Source organism: Oncorhynchus mykiss, chromosome 3, assembly GCF_057628025.1.
Source record: "Oncorhynchus mykiss isolate SJ-2025 chromosome 3, ASM5762802v1, whole genome shotgun sequence".
NCBI lineage: Eukaryota > Metazoa > Chordata > Actinopteri > Salmoniformes > Salmonidae > Oncorhynchus > Oncorhynchus mykiss.
This window is the reverse complement of record NC_143024.1, coordinates 75,738,120-75,762,862: the sequence shown is the minus strand read 5'-3', so window position 1 is coordinate 75,762,862 and position 24,743 is coordinate 75,738,120. Positions and strand designations below refer to the sequence as shown.

At 44.6% G+C, this 24,743-nt stretch overlaps 2 protein-coding genes across 7 annotated transcripts in view; both read left to right on the top strand.

The window, feature by feature from the left end:
- LOC110520380 (ephrin type-A receptor 6) overlaps positions 1 to 13,412 on the top strand; it is a 262,188-nt gene extending 248,776 nt beyond the window's left edge. The window contains exons 13-18 of the mRNA XM_036974914.2: positions 3,975 to 4,036; positions 4,160 to 4,369; positions 5,239 to 5,388; positions 10,117 to 10,310; positions 10,435 to 10,584; positions 11,341 to 13,412. Coding sequence (XP_036830809.1) covers positions 3,975 to 4,036; positions 4,160 to 4,369; positions 5,239 to 5,388; positions 10,117 to 10,310; positions 10,435 to 10,584; positions 11,341 to 11,455 — 881 coding nt within the window. The 3' untranslated portion in view covers positions 11,456 to 13,412. The remainder of the gene's footprint in view (positions 1 to 3,974; positions 4,037 to 4,159; positions 4,370 to 5,238; positions 5,389 to 10,116; positions 10,311 to 10,434; positions 10,585 to 11,340) is intronic.
- Positions 13,413 to 21,188: 7,776 nt separating this feature from the next.
- Positions 21,189 to 23,944, top strand: LOC110505395 (ADP-ribosylation factor-like protein 6). 6 transcript variants are annotated; one of them, XM_036964580.2, is made up of 9 exons: positions 21,203 to 21,512; positions 21,768 to 21,815; positions 21,968 to 22,029; positions 22,161 to 22,229; positions 22,444 to 22,538; positions 22,654 to 22,783; positions 22,964 to 23,019; positions 23,159 to 23,171; positions 23,450 to 23,610. In XM_036964580.2, exons 1-9 carry the CDS (start codon positions 21,390 to 21,392, stop codon positions 23,481 to 23,483), a joined length of 630 nt encoding a protein of 209 aa, XP_036820475.1. In that variant the 5' UTR covers positions 21,203 to 21,389; the 3' UTR covers positions 23,484 to 23,610. The 6 variants fall into 6 exon arrangements, with proteins under 6 accessions (XP_036820492.1, XP_036820475.1, XP_036820470.1 ...); XM_036964575.2 differs by having other exon boundaries at positions 21,768 to 21,821; XM_036964595.2 differs by lacking the exon at positions 23,159 to 23,171 and having other exon boundaries at positions 23,450 to 23,944.
- The last annotated feature ends 799 nt before the right edge of the window (positions 23,945 to 24,743 follow it).

The following is a 24,743-nucleotide window of genomic DNA, read 5'->3' as shown; positions in this document are numbered from 1 at the left end:
ATTCCGCACTAGTCTACTGTTCTGTAGCGACTTCACACACTCTGTCACTTTCTCCATCGTTTTCTCCCTACTATATCTCTGTCTTTACTCTCAGACACTCTTCTCTCCCTTTTTCTCTCTTTTTCTCCCTCTGTCTCTCTCCATCTGTTGTTTTCTCCTCAACCTCTTCAGAGACTCATTAAAAGAGAGAGGTATCAGGGTGTGACTGTATCTTACCTGAACACAAACACCAGATAAAGCTCCACACTCATCACCACTTGACACGTTCATTCTTTTCTATGGATGGGCTTCTGTAGAGAAAGAGAGAGAGAAGAGAGAGAGGTGTTTACGTAGAGAAGGCAGCAGGCCTGGTCCACACTGATTCATAGCTACTGACCTGATAGAGAGAGAAGTATAATTTGGTCAGCACCATGGACAGACAGCCCCTGAACTCTGCAAGCCTGCTGCTCCATTCACCACTTCTTCTCTCTCTCTGCCTTGCCGTCTCCCCCACAGAGCTCCATTCAGGTCCTGGCTGGCTAACTGAGTCACCAGAGTCAAATAGCAGGCCAGGGATATCAGCGCCAAGGTTATTTCACTTCACTGAAATGGCTATTTGTTAACTGAAACTAAGTCCTCCAGAAAGTGTGATGCAATTGAAATAGCACATTTGACAGGAAACTGAGTAACCATGACAATGAGGCCTAGTTCTAATTCAACCGTGGCGGGGTTTCGCTTTTTAACCTGCCATTCCGTTTCTTTTCTCATCTCAGATTTGATATTCCGATATTACAGCCTCACAGCGGGCCTGTCGTTACTGCCAGTCTGTTGGGCCAATTACCCAGATTAACCGGATACTGGAAGGAATAAACAGAATGTCTCTTTAGCGTGTCTAAACGAGCGATTGGCAGAACCAGTCAGCTGTCTGTGTGGATCAGGGGCTGTGAAATGTCTGATGAGTTTGAACAGTGGGGTTTCCTATAGTGTTCACTCTCATTCATTACCATGGAGCCATGACACTCACTCTGTGTCCTTGATGGGCTACACACAAATCAATGGGCTCTGAAAAGCGTTGTTTTATTATAAATGTGTAGTTTTATGGATTTGGCCGTATGATTTCTAATGGAATACATCTGTCTGCTGTCTTTAATCCATTATTAAACTATATTAAATTGCCCATAGCTCTCTTTCTCTCTCTCTCTCTCAACAGTGTTGTGTGTAATCCTGTAATTAGTGCAGTCTGCAGCACACTCACCCACTGGGGGACCACAGAGAGGAGATGGGTGAACCCATGGGAGGCAGGGGGAGACCTCTGTCTTCAACCCCTGTTCTACTTCTCTCTTATGTCCTTACTCCTCAAGCCCAGCTCCCCCTCTCTCTCTCTCTGCCCTTACCTTCTATTCCATTGACCTCCCGCCTGTCTCCCTCTCCTCCCCTCCGGTGTGACTAAAGAGTGATAACAGTGGCCAGTAATTAGATCAGGCTGTTAATCAAACAGGATGTTAATTAATCCAGTGGTGGATTACTGTCCACTCTCCCCAGGCCTATAGACCCTCACAGTGAACCAGCATGCTAAGGCTAATCTCTCCCCAGGCCCATAGACTCTGACCAGGAACAGCATGCTAATGCTAAAGGGAAATGCTAATCTCACCCCAGGCCCATAGACTCTGACCGGGAACAGCATGCTAATACCAAAGGCTAACGCTAATCTCTCCCCAGGCCCATAGACTCTGACCGGGAACAGCATGCTAATGCTAAAGGCTAACGCTAATCTCTCCCCAGGCCCATAGACTCTGACTGTGAAACACCGTGCCAATGCAAATGGGGCCAGCAGGTAGCCTAGAGGCTAGAGAGAGTACCAACCCTTGCATTTAAACCCCAATCTGCTCCAATGGTGCTGTACCATGGATTACTTCCTCTCAACGTTTGAGTGGTTGTGGGGGTTGGGACAAATTTCCATATAACACAAAAATTTAGAATAAAGTATCTATTCTATCCTGTGGTTAATCTCTTATTAACCACTGTATGGAGTCCTTCAGCAAACAGGGTTAATGAAACACAGGGAAACTCTTCCTTACACTCTTCTAAAAAATATTGACACAATGGTGATCTACCCAGTATGCAGAAGATAACTTCTGCTTGGGATTATAGTAGTATTACTGTAGAGCAAGGTTCTCCAACTCCAGTCCTGGAGACCTACTGGGTGTGCAGGCTTGTTAGCCATATCTCTTACATATTCTAGCAAACATGTCCACATTGGCATGATGTGTCCCCAATGGGGGCAAAAATATTGGCCCCACTTAGGCTTTTTTGCCTTTGCTCTTCGGCTCCACATTGGTCCCCAAGGTATTGGCCCAGTGCGGGCAGCCCATATCTGGTGAGGGCAGCCCATATCTGGTGAGGGCAGCCCTCACTTTGCCTGAAATAAGCCCATCTTTTCCCAACAAACATGCCCACATTGTCACGATGTGGGCCTAATGCTGATAAAAATATTGGATCTATGTAGGTAGGCTGCCCACATTGGACCAATGAACCTTTGCTCATCAGCTTTACATTGGCCCCAAAGCAGGTGGCCCGTCTCTCACCTGAGACAAGCCCACCCTGTTGGTTTGCCATCCAGGTATGTCATTTCAGAAAAACAATTGTTATTTTTATTTCACCTTTATTTAACCAGGTAGGCTAGTTGAGAACAAGTTCTCATTTGCAACTGCGACCTGGCCAAGATAAAGCATAGCAGTGTGAACAGACAACACAGAGTTACACATGGAGTAAACAATTAACAAGTCAATAACACAGTAGAAAAAAAGAGAGTCTATATACATTGTGTGCAAAAGGCATGAGGAGGTAGGCGAATAATTACAATTCTGGAGTGATAAATGATCAGATGGTCATGTGCAGGTAGAGATATTGGTGTGCAAAAGAGCAGAAAAGTAAATAAATATAAACAGTATGGGGATGAGGTAGGTAAAATTGGGTGGGCTATTTACCGATAGACTATGTACAGCTGCAGCGATCGGTTAGCTGCTCAAATAGCAGATGTTTGAAATTGGTGAGGGAGATAAAAGTCTCCAACTTCAGCGATTTTTGCAATTCGTTCCAGTCACAGGCAGCAGAGAACTGGAACGAAAAAGAATAAAGTTGTTACAGATTTTGTCATTGGCAGTGAACAATATCATTCATTTGTTGATGTCACACAATGGAACACTTAAACTGGAACGACACTCTCAGTAACGATTTCACCAAAATACCTTGTGAACTTCGAACTGTAAGGTTCTATCTGAAAAAATATGATTACGAGATAATTGGCTTTAAAGTTCCGAGCCCTCATTGTTTTGAATGGTGTCAGCAATTTTTATCATGAATTATTTTTTAACTTAACAACATGAATTGGGGTATTAGCAAGCCATGCCCCCACATACGCTAATGAGTCATCGCCTCTACATTATGAAGTAGCTGGGCTTGGTGTGGGCCTGTGTTGAACTGGTGTGGGCTAGCCTGTGTTGAACTGGTGTGGGCTAGCCTGTGTTGGACTGGTGTGGGCTAGCCTGTGTTGAACTGGTGTGGGCTAGCCTGTGTTGGGCTGGTGTGGGCTAGCCTGTGTTGGGCTGGTGTGGGCTAGCCTGTGTTGGACTGGTGTGGGCTAGCCTGTGTTAGACTGGTGTGGGCTAGCCTGTGTTGAACTGGTGTGGGCTAGCCTGTGTTGGACTGGTGTGGGCTAGCCTGTGTTGAACTGGTGTGGGCTAGCCTGTGTTGGGCTGGTGTGGGCTAGCCTGTGTTGGGCTGGTGTGGGCTAGCCTGTGTTGGGCTGGTGTGTGCTAGCCTGTGTTGGGCTGATGTGGACTAGCCTGTTTTGGGCTGGTGTGGGCTAGTCCGTGTTGGGCTGGTGTGGGCTTGATGTGGGCTAGTCCGTGCCCACCGAACACCCAGATGGGGCCAATGGAGTCATGTTTTCTGGGATCTGACTGACCTGGTGGTGCTGTGTGCTGTGATTTCAGGCAGACCTGTGATGATTGTGGTGGAGTACATGGAGAATGGATCTCTGGACTCTTTCCTGAGGGTGAGAAGCGAAGAACAATTGTTTTCTTTCTTTTTCTTTATTGTTTATTGATTTTCAATTATAAACAAACAAATAGACATCACAAATGAAAAGCTCTCTCTCTTGTATCCCTCTCTTTATTAGACGCATGATGGCCAATTTACAGTGATCCAGTTGGTGGGCATGCTGCGTGGCATTGCGTCGGGCATGAAGTACCTGTCTGACATGGGCTACGTCCACAGAGACCTGGCCGCCCGCAACATTCTGGTCAACAGCAACCTGGTGTGTAAGGTGTCTGACTTCGGCCTGTCCAGAGTCCTGGAGGACGACCCCGAGGCTGCTTACACCACCACGGTAACTATGATCTCTAACCCCTGACCTCTAACTCCTAACCCTTGATCTCTAACCCCTACACAAACACAAACAAGAGAAACACAAGTCATATGTTGCTACTTTTATTTATTTCCCTGCAAAACCTCCATAAATCCTCTGTTGTTCTTCTTGTCCTCTTTCTGGAGTGTATAGGCTGTATGCTTCAAAGAAAACACTTACACAGTGTTTCAGTGGAAAGTTAAAGCGCTTCTCTGACTGCCTGGCCTCCTGGTGACCTCTATTCTCTGGGTTACAGAGTCATGCTGAGGGGAAGTGGTGCTTTCTGGGGTCTGGAAAAGAGAGAGGGGAGAGAAAGAGGGAGAGAACAGAATAGGACATGTTGCTTTTGGGGGCATTCACGGGTCTGTAAACCATTTTCCACTCGGAAGGACTTTGGTTTGGTAGGGCTAGGGGGCAGGGGGTTGGGTTACAGCCAGAATACATGCTAAGGATTTGTGCCGACTGGTGATTTTACTCTGCCCTCATTTTAAGAGAGGGGGGGGGGGGGGGGGAGAAAGAGAGGGAAAGGGAGAGAGAAGGAGTAAAAGGGAGAGAGGAGGGAGGTTAGTTCTGCTGTTAAAGCACCTCAGAGCTTTTACTTGTACCTTGACACAAAGTCTCAAACTGTGAAAATGTGTGTGTACATCTTAAGAGACTTCAGAAAAGTGCAATCACACTGTGAGACTGTAGCATATGGTCTATAAATTGCACATATTTCCTCAAGCATGTATTGTTACAAAGCAGATGGAACCTGTGTGTGTGTGTGTGTGTGTGTGTGTGTGTGTGTGTGTGTGTGTGTGTGTGTGTGTGTGTGTGTGTGTGTGTGCGTGCGTGCGTGTGTGTGAGAACAGGGAGGTAAGATCCCTATCAGGTGGACAGCTCCAGAGGCCATCTCCTACAGGAAGTTCTCATCAGCCAGCGATGCCTGGAGCTACGGAATCGTCATGTGGGAAGTGATGTCATACGGGGAGCGGCCTTACTGGGAGATGTCCAATCAGGACGTGAGTTTTGAATGAGGTCTTCACTATAGAGAGCAATAGTAATGGCGTCTTTTTGTAGACACTAACTCCACCATGGTTCTTTTTCCTAAGCCTATGGGGAAATTCATGGGTTTTTTTGTAGGGTTTTTGAATAAATGACGCAAATTACGTCTGTGGCAAACATAGGCTTAGGAAATCTTATAGGTGTTGTTGTATGCTGTGATCTTCATCAGCTTTTGTGAATTGTGAAGAATTACTTAAAGGCTTCATAATTCAGAAAGTTTATGTTAACTGGCTGATATTATCTCATGGAACATAACATATAAGATCTCCAAAGCCAATGTTAACCTCAGACCTTATTTTCTGTGTTCATCCCAAAACCACACTCTTTTCCTATTCATTTCCCCCATAGGAATAGCCGAACGAGCCAAAGGTAACTAATTTGCGTGTTTTAGGACTACAAGCTGGCGAGTTCTATGGCGTTAACCTGGGAGTCTTAATGGGGATTGTGAAAGTCCTTTCTTATGAATCTCCATACTGTATGAGTTGAGTTTGAGTTGAGTTCATTTGATTTGTTACAGCGACAGTGCACATTAGTCAACGTTACAGTAAAAGGGACTGTTTTAGCCAGCCGGCTAATTTTCTACCACAGTCCCTGGGCAGGTTATTAAAAACAATTTCAATGCAAGCAACACGTAGCATGCAAACAGAGAAACATAGAACAAGCAACACGTAGCATGCAGACAGAGAAACATAGAACAAGCAACACGTAGCACGCAGACAGAGATCATAGAGCAAGCAACACATAGCATGCAAATAGAGAAACATAGAACAAGCAACACGTAGCACACAGACAGAAAACATGGAACAAGCAACACATAGCACGCAGACAGACCAACATAGAACAAGCAACACGTAGCACGCAGACAGAGAAACATAGAACAAGCAACACGTAGCACGCAGACAGAGAAACATAGAACAAGCAACACGTAGCACGCAGACAGAGAAAACATATAACAAGCAACACGTAGCACGCAGACAGAGCAACATAGAACAAGCAACACATAGCACGCAGACAGAGAAACATAGAACAAGCAACACATAGCACACAGACAGAGAAACATAGAACAAGCAACACGTATCATGCAGACAGAGAACATAGAACAAGCAACATGTAGCATGCAGACAGATAAACATCGAACAAGCAATATGTAGCATGCAGACAGAGAAACATAGAACAAGCAACACGTAGCACGCAGACAGAAAAACAAATAACAAGCAACACGTAGCACGCAGACAGAGATCATATAGCAAGCAACATGTAGCATGCAGACAGAGAAACATAGAACAAGCAACACGTAGCACACAGACAGAGAAACATATAACAAGCAACACGTAGCACGCAGACAGAGATCATAGAGCAAGCAACACGTAGCATGCAGACAGAGAAACATAGAACAAGCAACACGTAGCATGCAGACAGAAAAACATATAACAAGCAACACGTAGCATGCAGACAGAGAACATAGAGCACGCAACACGTAGCATGCCGACAGAGAAACATAGAACAAGCAACACGTAGCATGCAGACAGATAACATAGAGCAAGCAACACGTAGCATGCAGACAGAGAAACATAGAACAAGCAACACGTAGCATGCAGACAGAGAACATATAACAAGCAACACGTAGCATGCAGACAGAGAACATAGAACAAGCAACACGTAGCATGCAGACAGAGAAACATAGAACAAGTAACACGTAGCACGCAGACAGGGAACATAGAACAAGCAACACGTAGCATGCAGACAGAGAAACATAGAACAAGCAACACGTAGCACACCGACAGGGAACATAGAGCAAGCAACACGTAGCATGCAGACAGAGAAACATAGAACAAGCAACACGTAGCATGCAGACAGAGAAACATAGAACAAGCAACACGTAGCACGCAGACAGAGAACATAGAGCAAGCAACACGCAGCATGCAGACAGAGAAACATAGAACAAGCAACACGTAGCATGCAGACAGAGAACATACAACAAGCAACACGTAGCATGCAGACAGAGAACATAGAACAAGCAACACGCAGCACGCAGACAGAGAACATAGAGCAAGCAACACGTAGCATGCAGACAGAGAACATATAACAAGCAACACGTAGCATGCAGACAGAGAACATAGAGCAAGCAACACGTAGCATGCAGACAGAGAAACATAGAACAAGCAACACGTAGCATGCAGACAGGGAACATAGAGCAAGCAACACGTAGCATGCAGACAGATAAACATAGAACAAGCAACACGTAGCACGCCGACAGGGAACATAGAGCAAGCAACACGTAGCATGCAGACAGAGAAACATAGAACAACAACACGTAGCATGCAGACAGAGAAACATAGAACAAGCAACACGTAGCACGCAGACAGAGAACATAGAGCAAGCAACACGCAGCACGCAGACAGAGAAACATAGAACAAGCAACACGTAGCACGCAGACAGGGCACATAGAACAAGCAACACGCAGCACGCAGACAGAGAGACATAGAACAAGCAACACGTAGCACGCAGACAGGGAACATAGAACAAGCAACACGCAGCACGCAGACAGAACATAGAGCAAGCAACACGCAGCACGCAGACAGAGAAACATAGAACAAGCAACACGCAGCACGCAGACAGGGAACATATAACAAGCAACACGCAGCACGCAGACAGAGAACATAGAGCAAGCAACACGCAGCACGCAGACAGAGGACATAGAGCAAGCAACACATAGCAAGCAGACAGAGAACATAGAACAAGCAACACGCAGCACGCAGACAGAGAACATAGAGCAAGCAACACGCAGCACGCAGACAGAGAACATAGAACAAGCAACACATAGCACGCAGACAGAGAACATAGAGCAAGCAACACATTGCAAGCAGACAGAGAACATAGAACAAGCAACACGCAGCACGCAGACAGAGAACATAGAGCAAGCAACACATAGCACGCAGACAGAGAAACATAGAACAAGCAACACGTAGCACGCAGACAGAAAAGCATAGAACAAGCAACACATAGCACGCAGACAGAGAAACATAGAACAAGCAACACATAGCACGCAGACAGAGAAACATAGAACAAGCAACACATAGCACGCAGACAGAGAAACATAGAACAAGCAACACGTAGCACGCAGACAGGGAACATAGAACAAGCAACACGCAGCACGCAGACAGAGAACATAGAGCAAGCAACACATAGCACGCAGACAGAGAAACATAGAACAAGCAACAAAAGAAAATACATAAAAGCAACAAAGTGTTTCCACACCTCAGAAGATAGGGACAACAGACAACAGACAACAGACAACAGACAACAGACAACAGACAACAGACTACAGACAACAGACAACATGGAAAGCGGCAATACACAGATAGGGATTATTTTCACAAGTCTGATTGGCCTTTAGCCGGGTCTTTAGGTTTTTGTGAAGATGTGATAGGTGGTACAGTTGTATGTGTCTGATGGCAGTGTGTTCCAGACATGGGAAGCTCTCACAGAGAAAGCAGATTGACCAAATGTGTTTTTCCTTAGGAACTATACAGTCACCTCTCATGGCAGACCTTGTTGATCTGCTGCCATGGTTTTGGGTTTTCTGTTTAACAAAAATACTGAGTGGAAGGGGAGCCAGGGCATTTAGGATCTTGAATACAAGACATACGTCAGCGTATTGCACAAGATTTTCTCAACTCAGGAGCTCATGCTTTCTGAGGATGTAACAGTGATGATGGCTATTGGGCTTCCTATCAAGCACTTTGAGAGCCTGTTTGTAGACCGACTGAATAGGTTTTAATGTTGTACAGCAAGCTTGGGCCAAACTAGTCAAGCAGTATGTTAAGTTGTGAAGTATCATAGATTTGAAGTACAGTTTTGCTACCTCTGCAGTCAAACAATTTCATTTGAATCGGAAATTCAAGGTATGATTTCATCCATCTCAAGGCATCAGGGGAAAAGTTGAACTTGGACAGTTTTGTGATGAGAACATCATGGTTAACAGTATCAAAAGCTTTCCTCAGGTCTAGAAATACAGCCCCAACAACTCCACCGTTGTCCATCTTGGACTTCCCATTTTCCAGAAGAAAGCAGTTGGCCGTTTCTGTGGAGTGTTTTGCTTTGAGATTGCAGTGTAGACAGAGAGACAGAAAGACAGACATACTGAGGGAGATGTGAAGGGAGAGAGAGAGCCACTGGCCAACGAAGGGGTTTAAAAGTTGTGGATTCAGACCCTGTCTGAGTGACCTCACGGTCTCCGGTCAATTGGAGGATAGATGGAGGGGATTCGTCCCGTCTCCCTGTGGAGTGTGAAAGCTCCTTGGTAATCCCCATCAGCACCTCACATGGCATACACACACAGCCCCTAGCTTCATGGGGATTTGTGATGCTGGGGAATTGCTTAGAAGTGCTTTCCAAGACAAACGCCACCGCCAATCCTTGACTTCTGCTGTCTCTGCCTCCTCACCCCTTCCTCACTCCCTCCTCACCCCTCAGCCCCATCCTGCCTCACCCGTCAGGGCTCAGAGAAGACATCAAGGCTACAGGCTAGCTGTAGGGGCTGTTATATTCACACAGTCCCTCTAACACACCCTAGAGACATGCTTACTGTAGCTCAGATAATACTGCCGTTGTAGAGACATAATGGCTGGATGACATGAAGCGAAGAGTGTGTGTACTGACTCTCTCCCTTCATCCACCCCTAGGTGATCCTGTCCATAGAGGAGGGCTACCGTCTCCCTGCTCCTATGGGCTGCCCCGTGGTTCTACACCAGCTGATGCTACACTGCTGGCAGAAGGAGAGGAGCCAGAGGCCCAAGTTCACTGATGTGGTCTCCTTCCTGGATAAGCTGATCAGGAACCCCAGCAGCCTGCTGGCCCTGGTGGAAGATATACAGGGGTACAATTACATTCATTTCATGTAACAGACGCTCTTATCCAGAGCTACTGATGGCACTAATTTCACTTGCAAGTGAAAGTTTTTAGGTCTTATTATATTCTATTTTGTTTGATCCATCTGTCAGTCTAGCAGAGTCCCCAGGAGAGGTGGTGGACTACCACATGTTCATCTCCATCGGGGATTGGCTGGATTCCATCAAGATGAGCCAATACAAGAGCAGCTTTGTGGCAGCAGGATTCAGCACACTGGACTCTGTGGCCCAGATGAGCATTGAGTGAGTGGAGGACTGTTCACTATCTTAAACATTACTCTGATGTTACTCTAACTTCAACTAAACGTTACTCTGATGCTACTCTAACTCAACTAAACATTACCCTGATGTTACTCTAACTTCAACTAAACATTACCCTACTGTTACTCTAACGTCAACTAAACATTACCCTAATGTTACTCTAACTTCAACTAAACATTGCCCTAATGTTACTCTAACTTCAACTAAACATTACCCTAATGTTACTCTAACTTCAACTAAACATTGCCCTACTGTTACTCTAACGTCAACTAAACATTACCCTGATGTTACTCTAACTTCAACTAAACATTACCCTACTGTTACTCTAACGTCAACTAAACATTACCCTAATGTTACTCTAACTTCAACTAAACATTGCCCTAATGTTACTCTGACTTCAGCTAAACATTACCCTAACGTTTCTCTAACGTCAACTAAACATTACCCTAATGTTACTCTAACTTCAACTAAACATTACCCTAACGTTTCTCTAACGTCAACTAAACATTACCCTAATGTTACTCTAACTTCAACTAAACATTACCCTAATGTTACTCTAACTTCAACTAAACATTACTCTGGCACTGCCTCCCAATCTTATCCTTCCTTACCTTAAGTTAACCCAACAATTTCCCTTAACCGATTTTGTGTGTGTGTGTGTGTGTGTGTGTGTGTGTGTGTGTCTGTGTGTGTGTGTCTGTGTGTCTGTGTGTGTGTGTGTCTTCTCTCTCCCCCTAGAGACGTGCGGAGGACCGGGGTGGTGTTGATTGGCCACCAGAGGAGGATCGTCAGCAGCATACAGACCCTCCGACTGCAGCTACTACACCAACAGGAGAAGGGCTTCCATGTATGAGACCTTAGAACAGACAGACGGACAGACAGCCACAGCCTGTGCCTCAGTCTTCACCCCTCAGACAGACAGACAGACAAACAGACAGACCGTCTCAGCCTGGAGGCCTCTCTCAGACAGACTACCACACATTTGGACCTCAATGCAGAACCTCAATAAAGCCAGACTGTTTTGTACACCTGAACGTGCTTCAGCCAGAGACAGAACAGCAGAGACAGGACTCTGAGAGACACACTGCCCCTGGCTCCCCCTGGGGAGTGTATGCCTTGTTGCAGCATCACTACTTATTATACAGTAGAACTGTAGACTGGGGAGTGTATGCCTTGTTGCAGCATCACTACTTATTATACAGTAGAGCTGTAGACTTGGGAATGTACATTTTCTCTCCATGTTTTTGTGACCATGATGTAGCTGCTAACAGATGAGCAATCAAAAGGATTGTCCTTAAATAATATGATGTGAATTATTTTGGAGTTTGATAAGTAAGCGTCATCACAAGGTATTCTTGTTACATTATTTAACCTCTCCAGAGTATCTGGGTATGCTAATACTTGAAGAAAACGAAGAGACAGTTTTTGAAGTGCAGAGGATTTCTGAATGTTTTAAGTGTATAGACAATTTATCGATTATAATCCTAAACTAATATTTATATATGTGCAGTCCTGTATGTGAGCGCCCTAGTAAATCTGGATGTTATCTCTTTATTTACCATTTTTTCGAAATCAGCAATATATGCAGTCGTCTCAGTAACTAAGATAAGAGAAATAAATAAATGATACTCTCTTATGGACCTACAGACATTGAGAGCAGATTGTCAGCAAACCTCAACAGACTGTGTAACATGCTAACATGCCAACTACACAGGGCGGTTGTGCAATGCTAAAGACTTATGGAAGTTGTTGGAAAACAATGTACAGTATGTAGTATGAGGGGGACTCAAGGCTGTTGGACATACAGTAGTTGGTTTCATTATGTGTTTTTTGTGGTCAAGACCCACGTGTATTCCAAGATAGAGAGAGACAGAGGTATGTTCTGCAGGTTGACAGACACATAGAGACAGCAACACCAGAGTAATATCTCTTTGTCTCTAGAAGGCCCTCAACAGCATTATAATAACCCATGAGCCTCTCCAGATCCACACTAACACAGGTGGTTCGGTGAACCACAAAAAACATATGCCTGAAACTTGAAGACTTGCGTTAGCTAATGCTTAGGCTTTAACTCGGCAGGCTAACATAGTCTTGTGGAGCACAGACGACCCAGGTTCAAACCCAGTCGGTCACACACACACACCTACAATATGTTCTGGATGTTCAGTATGTTCTGGAGCAGGAGTGTACCTGAGGAGCCTGTACGGCAGTGGAGGCTGGTGGGAGGAGCTATAGGAGGACAGGCTCACTGGAATGGTATCAATGGAACAGTATCAAACATACTTGGAACCACATTTCACTCCATTCCAAAATTCCATTCCAACCATTACAATGAGCCAGTCCTCCTATAACTCCTCCAACCAGCCTTCACTGTTGTACGAAGTAGGAGGAATTTGCCCCCAGACACTGATCTAACATCAGTTTAATATTTTACCCCCTAATGGTTGAGGTAAGAATTGAGGTACGCTAAGCTGATCCTAGATCTGTGGTTCGGAACAACTTCTAAATGGAGCTCACCTGTCCAGCAGCGGTTCACAGACAGAGCGTTCAGGTGTCCCTCAGAGGGGAGGACACACACAAACACACACACTTCCCTCCTCCTGGAAGGAGAGATTAGATCAGGCTGTTTAGCATGTCTTACTGCTGAGCAACGGGAGAATGCTATTTTGTACAAAGTACAAGTATACTTATAATTCTTGTATTTTATTTTTCTATCATTTCCAGAGAGACGTGGTAGATCTTGCACACTGTAAGACGCAGTTTAAAGCGGATATTTATTTGCAAATAAAGAACAGTTCTGGTGGTTAGAAGTAGTCTTTTTATTACTGACTGTTTCATTGCATGTAAAGTGTGTTCTGATGCATTGTTTAATGGAACTGTTCTATTAGATGATGCCTCCCGCGGTACTGTTCCATCAAACTATGACTCCCCATGAGAAGAGTATCTGGTTGAACATGGCTGGAAGTTTTGTGTCTGCCAGTGGCACAAGGTACTTTTTTTGCCCTCAAAGCAGCCTGTGAGGCAGCCCTTGTTTAAGCAACTACTCCCATTCTTCCACATCAGCCAATCAAATTCAAATACAGTAGCAAACGTGCAAGCCCGCTCCAGCAATAATAACCATTTTCCGCAGTGACATTCACAGCTAGCACATAAAAAAGGTAAGCACATGGCATCCAAAAACACTGAAATGGCTAGACAATTTCCAAATGATACAGGCTGACATATACTGTAGATTTGCTAAACTGCTTTGCTGGTTAGTTACGTTTTTAAAGGAGCTAAATTAACTTGCTGGCTATTTAGCTAATGTTTTTAATCTAACTACCTAATGCAGCAAGTACAGCTGCTACTTTCACTAACTGCTTAGCTAGCTATTTTCTCCAGAGCAATGGGCTAATATAGCTAGCTGCATATTAATCTAACTAACACAATCGCAGGCTGGTAAGAATAAATAGGTGCCTTGCAGGCTGGTAAGGATGAATAGGTTCCTCCCAGGCTGGTGTATAATAAAGGTTCCTCCCCAGGCTGGTGTATAATAAAGGTTCCTCCCCAGGCTGGTGTATAATAAAGGTTCCTCCCCAGGCTGGTGTATAATAAAGGTTACTCCCCAGGCTGGTGTATAATAAAGGTTCCTCCCAGGCTGGTGTATAATAAAGGTTCCTCTCAGGCTGGTGTATAATAAAGGTTCCTCCCAGGCTGGTGTATAATAAAGGTTCCTCCCCAGGCTGGTGTATAATAAAGGTTCCTCTCAGGCTGGTGTAAAATAAAGGTTCCTCCCCAGGCTGGTGTATAATAAAGGTTCCTCCCAGGCTGGTGTATAATAAAGGTTCCTCTCAGGCTGGTGTATAATAAAGGTTCCTCCCAGGCTGGTGTATAATAAAGGTTCCTCCCAGGCTGGTGTATAATAAAGGTTCCTCTCAGGCTGGTGTATAATAAAGGTTCATCCCAGGCTGGTGTATAATAAAGGTTCCTCTCAGGCTGGTGTATAATAAAGGTTCCTCTCAGGCTGGTGTATAATAAAGGTTCCTCTCAGGCTGGTGTATAATAAAGGCTCCTCCCAGGCTGGTGTATAATAAAGGTTCCTCCCAGGCTGGTGTATAATAAAGGTTCCTCCCAGGCTGGTGTATAATAAAGGTTCCTCCCAGGCTGGTGTATAATAAAGGTTCCTCTCAGGCTGGTGTATAATAAAGGTTCCTCCCAGGCTGGTGTATAATAAAGGTTCCTCCCCAGGCTGGTGTATAATAAAGGTTCCTCTCAGGCTGGTGTAAAATAAAGGTTCCTCCCCAGGCTGGTGTATAATAAAGGTTCCTCCCAGGCTGGTGTATAATAAAGGTTCCTCTCAGGCTGGTGTATAATAAAGGTTCCTCCCAGGCTGGTGTATAATAAAGGTTCCTCCCAGGCTGGTGTATAATAAAGGTTCCTCCCAGGCTGGTGTATAATAAAGGTTCCTCTCAGGCTGGTGTATAATAAAGGTTCATCCCAGGCTGGTGTATAATAAAGGTTCCTCTCAGGCTGGTGTATAATAAAGGTTCATCCCAGGCTGGTGTATAATAAAGGTTCCTCTCAGGCTGGTGTATAATAAAGGTTCCTCTCAGGCTGGTGTATAATAAAGGTTCCTCTCAGGCTGGTGTATAATAAAGGCTCCTCCCAGGCTGGTGTATAATAAAGGTTCCTCCCAGGCTGGTGTATAATAAAGGTTCCTCCCAGGCTGGTGTATAATAAAGGTTCCTCCCAGGCTGGTGTATAATAAAGGTTCCTCTCAGGCTGGTGTATAATAAAGGTTCCTCCCAGGCTGGTGTATAATAAAGGTTCCTCCCCAGGCTGGTGTATAATAAAGGTTCCTCTCAGGCTGGTGTAAAATAAAGGTTCCTCCCCAGGCTGGTGTATAATAAAGGTTCCTCCCAGGCTGGTGTATAATAAAGGTTCCTCTCAGGCTGGTGTATAATAAAGGTTCCTCCCAGGCTGGTGTATAATAAAGGTTCCTCCCAGGCTGGTGTATAATAAAGGTTCCTCTCAGGCTGGTGTATAATAAAGGTTCATCCCAGGCTGGTGTATAATAAAGGTTCCTCTCAGGCTGGTGTATAATAAAGGTTCCTCTCAGGCTGGTGTATAATAAAGGTTCCTCTCAGGCTGGTGTATAATAAAGGCTCCTCCCAGGCTGGTGTATAATAAAGGTTCCTCCCAGGCTGGTGTATAATAAAGGTTCCTCCCAGGCTGGTGTATAATAAAGGTTCCTCCCAGGCTGGTGTATAATAAAGGTTCCTCCCAGGCTGGTGAATAATAAAGGCTCCTCCCAGGCTGGTGTATAATAAAGGTTCCTCTCAGGCTGGTGTATAATAAAGGTTCCTCCCAGGCTGGTGTATAATAAAGGTTCCTCCCAGGCTGGTGTATAATAAAGGTTCCTCTCAGGCTGGTGTATAATAAAGGTTCCTCTCAGGCTGGTGTATAATAAAGGTTCCTCCCAGGCTGGTGTATAATAAAGGTTCCTCTCAGGCTGGTGTATAATAAAGGTTCCTCTCAGGCTGGTTAAGGATAAATAGGTTCCTCCCAGGCTGGTTAAGGATGAATAGGTTCCTCCCAGGCTGGTGTATAATAAAGGTTACTCCCCAGGCTGGTGTATAATAAAGGTTCCTCCCCAGGCTGGTGTATAATAAAGGTTCCTCTCAGGCTGGTGTATAATAAAGGTTCCTCTCAGGCTGGTGTATAATAAAGGTTCCTCTCAGGCTGGTGTATAATAAAGGTTCCTCTCAGGCTGGTGTATAATAAAGGTTCCTCTCAGGCTGGTTAAGGATGAATAGGTTCCTCCCAGGCTGGTGTATAATAAAGGTTACTCCCCAGGCTGGTGTATAAAAAAGGTTCCTCCCCAGGCTGGTGTATAATAAAGGTTCCTCTCAGGCTGGTGTATAATAAAGGTTCCTCCCAGGCTGGTGTATAATAAAGGTTCCTCCCAGGCTGGTGTATAATAAAGGTTCCTCCCAGGCTGGTGTATAATAAAGGTTCCTCCCAGGCTGGTGTATAATAAAGGTTACTCTCCAGGCTGGTGTATAATAAAGGCTCCTCCCAGGCTGGTGTATAATAAAGGTTCCTCCCCAGGCTGGTGTATAATAAAGGTTCCTCCCCAGGCTGGTGTATAATAAAGGTTACTCCCCAGGCTGGTGTATAATAAAGGTTCCTCCCAGGCTGGTGTATAATAAAGGTTCCTCCCAGGCTGGTGTATAATAAAGGTTACTCCCCAGGCTGGTGTATAATAAAGGCTCCTCCCAGGCTGGTGTATAATAAAGATTCCTCCCCATGCTGGTGTATAATAAAGGTTCCTCCCCAGGCTGGTGTATAATAAAGGTTACTCCCCAGGCTGGTGTATAATAAAGGTTCCTCCCAGGCTGGTGTATAATAAAGGCTCCTCCCAGGCTGGTGTATAATAAAGGTTCCTCTCAGGCTGGTGTATAATAAAGGTTCCTCTCAGGCTGGTGTATAATAAAGGCTCCTCCCAGGCTGGTGTATAATAAAGGTTCCTCCCAGGCTGGTGTATAATAAAGGTTCCTCCCAGGCTGGTGTATAATAAAGGTTCCTCCCAGGCTGGTGTATAATAAAGGTTCCTCCCAGGCTGGTGTATAATAAAGGCTCCTCCCAGGCTGGTGTATAATAAAGGTTCCTCTCAGGCTGGTGTATAATAAAGGTTCCTCCCAGGCTGGTGTATAATAAAGGTTCCTCCCAGGCTGGTGTATAATAAAGGTTCCTCTCAGGCTGGTGTATAATAAAGGTTCCTCTCAGGCTGGTGTATAATAAAGGTTCCTCCCAGGCTGGTGTATAATAAAGGTTCCTCTCAGGCTGGTGTATAATAAAGGTTCCTCTCAGGCTGGTTAAGGATAAATAGGTTCCTCCCAGGCTGGTTAAGGATGAATAGGTTCCTCCCAGGCTGGTGTATAATAAAGGTTACTCCCCAGGCTGGTGTATAATAAAGGTTCCTCCCCAGGCTGGTGTATAATAAAGGTTCCTCTCAGGCTGGTGTATAATAAAGGTTCCTCTCAGGCTGGTGTATAATAAAGGTTCCTCTCAGGCTGGTGTATAATAAAGGTTCCTCTCAGGCTGGTGTATAATAAAGGTTCCTCTCAGGCTGGTTAAGGATGAATAGGTTCCTCCCAGGCTGGTGTATAATAAAGGTTACTCCCCAGGCTGGTGTATAATAAAGGTTCCTCCCCAGGCTGGTGTATAATAAAGGTTCCTCTCAGGCTGGTGTATAATAAAGGTTCCTCCCAGGCTGGTGTATAATAAAGGTTCCTCCCAGGCTGGTGTATAATAAAGGTTCCTCCCAGGCTGGTGTATAATAAAGGTTCCTCTCAGGCTGGTGTATAATAAAGGTTCCTCCCAGGCTGGTGTATAATAAAGGTTCCTCCCAGGCTGGTGTATAATAAAGGTTACTCCCCAGGCTGGTGTATAATAAAGGCTCCTCCCAGGCTGGTGTATAATAAAGGTTCCTCCCCAGGCTGGTGTATAATAAAGGTTCCTCCCCAGGCTGGTGTATAATAAAGGTTACTCCCCAGGCTGGTGTATAATAAAGGTTCCTCCCAGGATGGTGTATAATAAAGGTTCCTCCCAGGCTGGTGTATAATAAAGGTTCCTCTCAGGCTGGTGTATAATAAAGGTTCCTCTCAGGCTGGTGTATAATAAAGGCTCCTCCCAGGCTGGTGTATAATAAAGGCTCCTCCCAGGCTGGTGTATAATAAAGGTTCCTCCCAGGCTGGTGTATAATAAAGGTTCCTCCCAGGCTGGTGTATAATAAAGGTTCCTCTCAGGCTGGTGTATATTAAAGGTTCCTCTCAGGCTGGTGTATAATAATGGCTCCTCCCAGGCTGGTGTATAATAAAGGTTCCTCCCAGGCTGGTGTATAATAAAGGTTCCTCCCAGGCTGGTGTATAATAAAGGTTCCTCTCAGGCTGGTGTATAATAAAGGTTCCTCCCAGGCTGGTGTATAATAAAGGTTCCTCCCAGGCTGGTGTATAATAAAGGTTCCTCCCAGGCTGGTGTATAATAAAGGCTCCTCCCAGGCTGGTGTATAATAAAGGCTCCTCCCAGGCTGGTGTATAATAAAGGCTCCTCCCAGGCTGGTGTATAATAAAGGTTCCTCTCAGGCTGGTGTATAATAAAGGTTACTCCCCAGGCTGGTGTATAATAAAGGTTCCTCTCAGGCTGGTGTATAATAAAGGTTCCTCCCAGGCTGGTGTATAATAAAGGCTCCTCCCAGGCTGGTGTATAATAAAGGTTCCTCTCAGGCTGGTGTATAATAAAGGTTCCTCCCAGGCTGGTGTATAATAAAGGTTCCTCCCAGGCTGGTGTATAATAAAGGTTCCTCTCAGGCTGGTGTATAATAAAGGTTCCTCCCAGGCTGGTGTATAATAAAGGTTCCTCCCAGGCTGGTGTATAATAAAGGTTCCTCCCAGGCTGGTGTATAATAAAGGTTCCTCTCAGGCTGGTGTATAATAAAGGTTCCTCCCAGGCTGGTGTATAATAAAGGTTCCTCCCAGGCTGGTGTATAATAAAGGTTCCTCTCAGGCTGGTGTATAATAAAGGTTACTCCCCAGGCTGGTGTATAATAAAGGTTCCTCTCAGGCTGGTGTATAATAAAGGTTACTCCCCAGGCTGGTGTATAATAAAGGTTCCTTCCAGGCTGGTGTATAATAAAGGTTACTCCCCAGGCTGGTGTATAATAAAGGTTCCTCCCAGGCTGGTGTATAATAAAGGTTCCTCCCAGGCTGGTGTATAATAAAGGTTCCTCCCAGGCTGGTGTATAATAAAGGCTCCTCCCAGGCTGGTGTATAATAAAGGCTCCTCCCAGGCTGGTGTATAATAAAGGTTCCTCCCAGGCTGGTGTATAATAAAGGTTCCTCCCAGGCTGGTGTATAATAAAGGTTCCTCTCAGGCTGGTGTATAATAAAGGTTCCTTCCAGGCTGGTGTATAATAAAGGTTCCTCTCAGGCTGGTGTATAATAAAGGTTCCTCCCAGGCTGGTGTATAATAAAGGCTCCTCCCAGGCTGGTGTATAATAAAGGTTCCTCTCAGGCTGGTGTATAATAAAGGCTCCTCCCAGGCTGGTGTATAATAAAGGTTCCTCTCAGGCTGGTGTATAATAAAGGTTCCTCTCAGGCTGGTGTATAATAAAGGTTCCTCTCAGGCTGGTGTATAATAAAGGCTCCTCCCAGGCTGGTGTATAATAAAGGCTCCTCCCAGGCTGGTGTATAATAAAGGTTCCTCTCAGGCTGGTGTATAATAAAGGTTCCTCCCAGGCTGGTGTATAATAAAGGTTCCTCCCAGGCTGTTGTATAATAAAGGTTACTCCCCAGGCTGGTGTATAATAAAGGTTCCTCCCAGGCTGGTGTATAATAAAGGTTCCTCCCAGGCTGGTGTATAATAAAGGTTCCTCTCAGGCTGGTGTATAATAAAGGCTCCTCCCAGGCTGGTGTATAATAAAGGTTCCTCTCAGGCTGGTGTATAATAAAGGTTCCTCCCAGGCTGGTGTATAATAAAGGTTCCTCCCAGGCTGGTGTATAATAAAGGTTCCTCTCAGGCTGGTGTATAATAAAGGCTCCTCCCAGGCTGGTGTATAATAAAGGTTCCTCTCAGGCTGGTGTATAATAAAGGTTCCTCTCAGGCTGGTGTATAATAAAGGCTCCTCCCAGGCTGGTTAAGGATAAATAGGTGCCTTGCAGGCTGATAAGGATAACTAGTTGCCTCCCAGGCTGGTGTATAATAAAGGCTCCCCCCAGGCTGGTAAGGATAAATAAGTGTCTCACATGCTGGTAAGGGAACCTAGGTGCCTCCCAATAGTAAAGGCTCCTTCCAGGCTGATAAGGATAAATTGGTGCCTCGAATAGGTGCTAGTGTCTAATTAATAGCCTTTATCAAAACAAAAACATGGAAAGTTTGTTAACATTTTTGTAGAACAATCATTGCTTTATAAAGAATTGATTTATGAAGATTTCTCCAAAATCAAATCAACCTTGTGGATTTCCAAGTGGGTAAAAAAAAAATCTTCATCAGCATCTTTTCCTTTTGATGTCAATCTTAAAGACTCTGCTATAAAGTACAAATACCAACCAGAGAGCAGTTGCTATTATTTACCAGCTTTATTAAAAGAATAACACCGGTGTCCACAAGTGTTTGAAGGATATATTTCAGGTGAACTTGTTAATACTGGCCAGGCGATGGCGCTGTTGGACCGTGCATTATTAGTGCAGAGGTGAAGGATTTCAACATGTTTACTACCTACCTACCTGTGAGTAATTTATCAACCATGGATGAAGCAAAGGGGAAAAGTCCTGTTCTGCTATTGTCATGATGTTTGTTAATTTATTCATATTAATCAACTCGTGTTTTTGTGTATAGGCTAATACTATATTGTTTGGACAAAATTAAATTGCCAAAAGCACCAAGTGTATGGCTATTACAGTGCACTGTAAAGAATAACGCATGACTGTAATTTGGCTTCTGTGGGTATGTATGTAATGAGCATGAAATGAACATTATCGCATGTCCATCTCAGAGTCACTCCGTATTGCGAAGCAGGTCACGAGGAGGTTCAAGAGCATTACTTCACTCTAATAGGCTTATTCCAAGCCAGGACAGCCAGCCTGCTGCTGTTACCTTGTCCTTATATCCACGGCAACATTCTATTTTAATATGTTAAGACTAAATTGCGGCGAGAAATGGTAGAAACGTTCGACGATATCTCGAGGGAGTAGATATCCTGTACCAAATACACTTAACCTTAGGATCAAATGTTTTAAGTGGGACACATGGGCCTGTTAGATAAACTGTCGGGATGGCTGGGGCTGAAGAAGAAAGAAGTGAACGTGTTGTGTTTGGGACTGGACAACAGCGGGAAAACGACCATCATCAACCAACTCAAACCCACTAATGTAAGTCCACTGACATGGCCCAACTATAATATAGGCCATTGACTGATGTATTTGATTGCGCTGTAAATTGTAACTTGTTGATGTGATGTCCTACTGTAGCCGCGCGCGGGCCTGTCAGTGGAAAGCTGTCAGTGGAAAGAGATGGAGTTTTATATATTGAGAGTTAGCTGAGACAGAGATGTTGCTAATGTATAAGAGCTGTGAGTGTCATCGCATCGATTGCACTGCAATCATCCACCGATTGCTTGTTTTCAGCAAAGCTTATTTGGCCCACTCTCAGACGACTGGAAACATGTTAGTCAGGTAAAGGTCAGTACAGCCTATTTCACCCTATTTTACCATATATTTTGACAAAGTTAAGTTACTGTTTTTTTGTCTGTGTTTGTTATTGTGTGTGTGTGTGTGTGCGCGCGTGCCTGCGTGTGTCTGTGTCTCTGTCTCTGTGTGTATTACAGACCCAGACACAAGACATTGTCCCAACTATTGGCTTCAACATAGAAAAATTCAAGAGTTCAAGGTAGTAATTTACTTCTTATGTAAACTTTGTTTAACTTAGTGAACCAGATGATAGTAATAAGAATGATATTATTTGATACTTATTCTATTGTGTATGTTGATCGGTAACATGTATGTTGTGTCTCTACAAAGTTTGTCCTTCACAGTGTTTGACATGTCTGGTCAGAGCAGATATAGAAACCTATGGGAACATTACTACAAGTAAGACTTTACACCGGCAATGTTTATCTAGAACTGCATTATGTGATGAGACATGTTGAGCCTGTGGTGCCTTACCTCTGATCTTAGAGTAATCAAGTATTGCCTGTAGAGCCGTTTTAATGGTTACACAACCCTACCCCCGTCTCCAAGTAGTAGTTATTAGTGATGTAGAGATCAGATTCAGTGTTGTTTATCCTGTTTCTTGTGTCCACAGAGAGAGTCACGCCATCATATTTGTCATCGATAGTGGAGATAAATTACGGATGGTCGTTGCCAAAGAAGAGCTGGATACTCTTCTCAATCACCAAGGTCAGAGATTGAGAGCAAGAGAGAGAGGGGGAGAGAAAGGAAGGGGGGGTGGGGGCAGACAGACAGAGAGCCACCTGTTTTTTCACCTGTTCTCCTGCATTCCTGCTCCCTACAGACATCCGCAGCAGGAGGTTGCCAGTGCTGTTCTTTGCTAATAAGAGTGACCTGAGAGAAGCCATGTCTTTAGTCAAAGTCTCTCAGCTGCTCTGTCTGGAAAACATCAAGGACAAACCCTGGCATATATGGTAAGACACAACTCTATCCTAGTCTCTCACACACACACACACACACACACACACACACACACACACACACACACACACACACACACACACACACACACACACACACACACACACACAAGAAGGTACAGACACATACAGTGATATTGGGATAGGTTACTAGCTTCTGTCCATCTGTTTTAGTGCCAGTAATGCTGTAAAAGGAGAGGGTCTAATGGAGGGGGTGGACTGGCTACAAGGTACAGTACTCTGTGTGTGTGTGTGTGCGTGTGTGTGTGTGTGTGTGTGTGTGTGTGTGTGTGTGTGTAAATAACTTTTTTGTAATGTAATTTTGACAACAATAGTGAATTATTCTGTTTTGTTCCACCTTACCCATAGAGCAAATTGCACAGTAAGTATTATGTGAACTCACATTAGTTTATGTCACTGTGGTGGACTTGGTGAAGTACAGATGGATGTTGATGAGTTAGGTACAGGGGAGACTGTATTTAGTCTTAAACACTGCAATTATGGTATAATGTTGACATATGGGTAATGATGATTAAACTCCCCTATTCTTAACTCTCTAGTGCCGTACTGTTCTAGGTGTTTTGTGTAACTTCAGGTCTTATTGTTCAGGCTGTTCGTTGTAACTTTAATCTCATGAAATGTCCATATCTTTATAAACAGATCATATCAAAACAATGAAGACTTGATGAAATAAAATGGATGAAATGCTTATGATGAAGGATCGTGATGGGGAGAAGAGAGAGGCCTCAGTGACTACAACATGGCTCCTCCAACTGGGTGTGTCTTTGGTTATCTGATGTCACTATTTATACGGTGCAAGGGAATCACTTGTTTCCTCTTTCTATTTGTTACTCTGTCATGATGCCTGCTGTATGATACTGTTGTAAAGTGTTGATGTGGAGTGTTGCTGAACAGCTTGTTGCAGTGTAGAAACTACCCTCCGAGATTGTTTGTGTGTTATTCAGTGTTACAGCACGTGGTGTGTAACTGTGCTGTCTGAATGTGGAAAGATATGATTAATGTATTCTGTTGTAACATTTTTACCCTCTACATTTCTGAGCTGTACTTAATGCTTGTTTTTTTTATGCCATTTAATGTGCTGTGACTGTTTTTCAGACATACTCAGCAAAAAAATAAATGTCCTCTCACTGTCAACTGCGTTTATTTTCAGCAAACTTAACATGAGTAAATATTTGTATGAACATAATATTCAACAACTGAGACATAAACTGAACAAGTTCCAGACAAGTGACTAACAGAAATGGAATAATGTGTCCCTGAACAAAGGGGGTTCAAAATCAAAAGTAACAGTCAGTATCTGGTGTGGCCACCAGATGCATTAAATAGTGCAGTGCATCTCCTCCTCATGAACTGCACCACATTTGGCAGTTTTTGCTGTGAGATGTTACCCCACTCTTCCACCAAGGCACCTGCAAGTTCCCGGACATTTCTGGGGGGAATGGCATTAGCCCTCACCCTCCGATCCAACAGGTCCCAGACACGCTCAATGGGATTGAGATCCGGGCTCTTCGCTGGCCATGGCAGAACACTGACATTCCTGTCTTGCAGACAATCAGCATTGTCATGCTGGACTGTCATGTCAGGATGAGTCTGCAGGAAGGATACCACATGAGGGAGGAGAATGTCTTCCCTGTAACGCAGTGTTGAGATTGCCTGCAATGACAACAAGCTCAGTCCGATGATGCTGTGACACACCGCCCCAGACCATGACGGACCCTCCACCTCCAAATCAATCCCACTGGAGAGTACAGGCGTCAGTGTAACGCTCATTACTTCCGACGATAAACGTGAATCCGACCATCACCCCTGGTGAGACAAAACCGCGACTCGTCAGTGAAGAGCACTTTTTGCCAGTCCTGTCTGGTCCAGCGACGGTGGGTTTGTGCCCATAGGCGACGTTGTTGCCGGTGATGTCTGGTGAGGACCTTCCTTA

What these genes read in the sequence shown, in the direction of transcription:
- LOC110505395 (XM_036964575.2), top strand. Translation starts at nt 21,390, where the DNA reads ATGGGCCTGTTAGATAAACTGTCGGGATGGCTGGGGCTGAAGAAGAAA. An exon ending in ACCAACTCAAACCCACTAAT is followed by an intron (nt 21,513 to 21,767) that starts GTAAGTCCACTG and finishes GCTTGTTTTCAG; the next exon opens with CAAAGCTTATTTGGCCCACT. An exon ending in CTATGGGAACATTACTACAA is followed by an intron (nt 22,230 to 22,443) that starts GTAAGACTTTAC and finishes TTGTGTCCACAG; the next exon opens with AGAGAGTCACGCCATCATAT.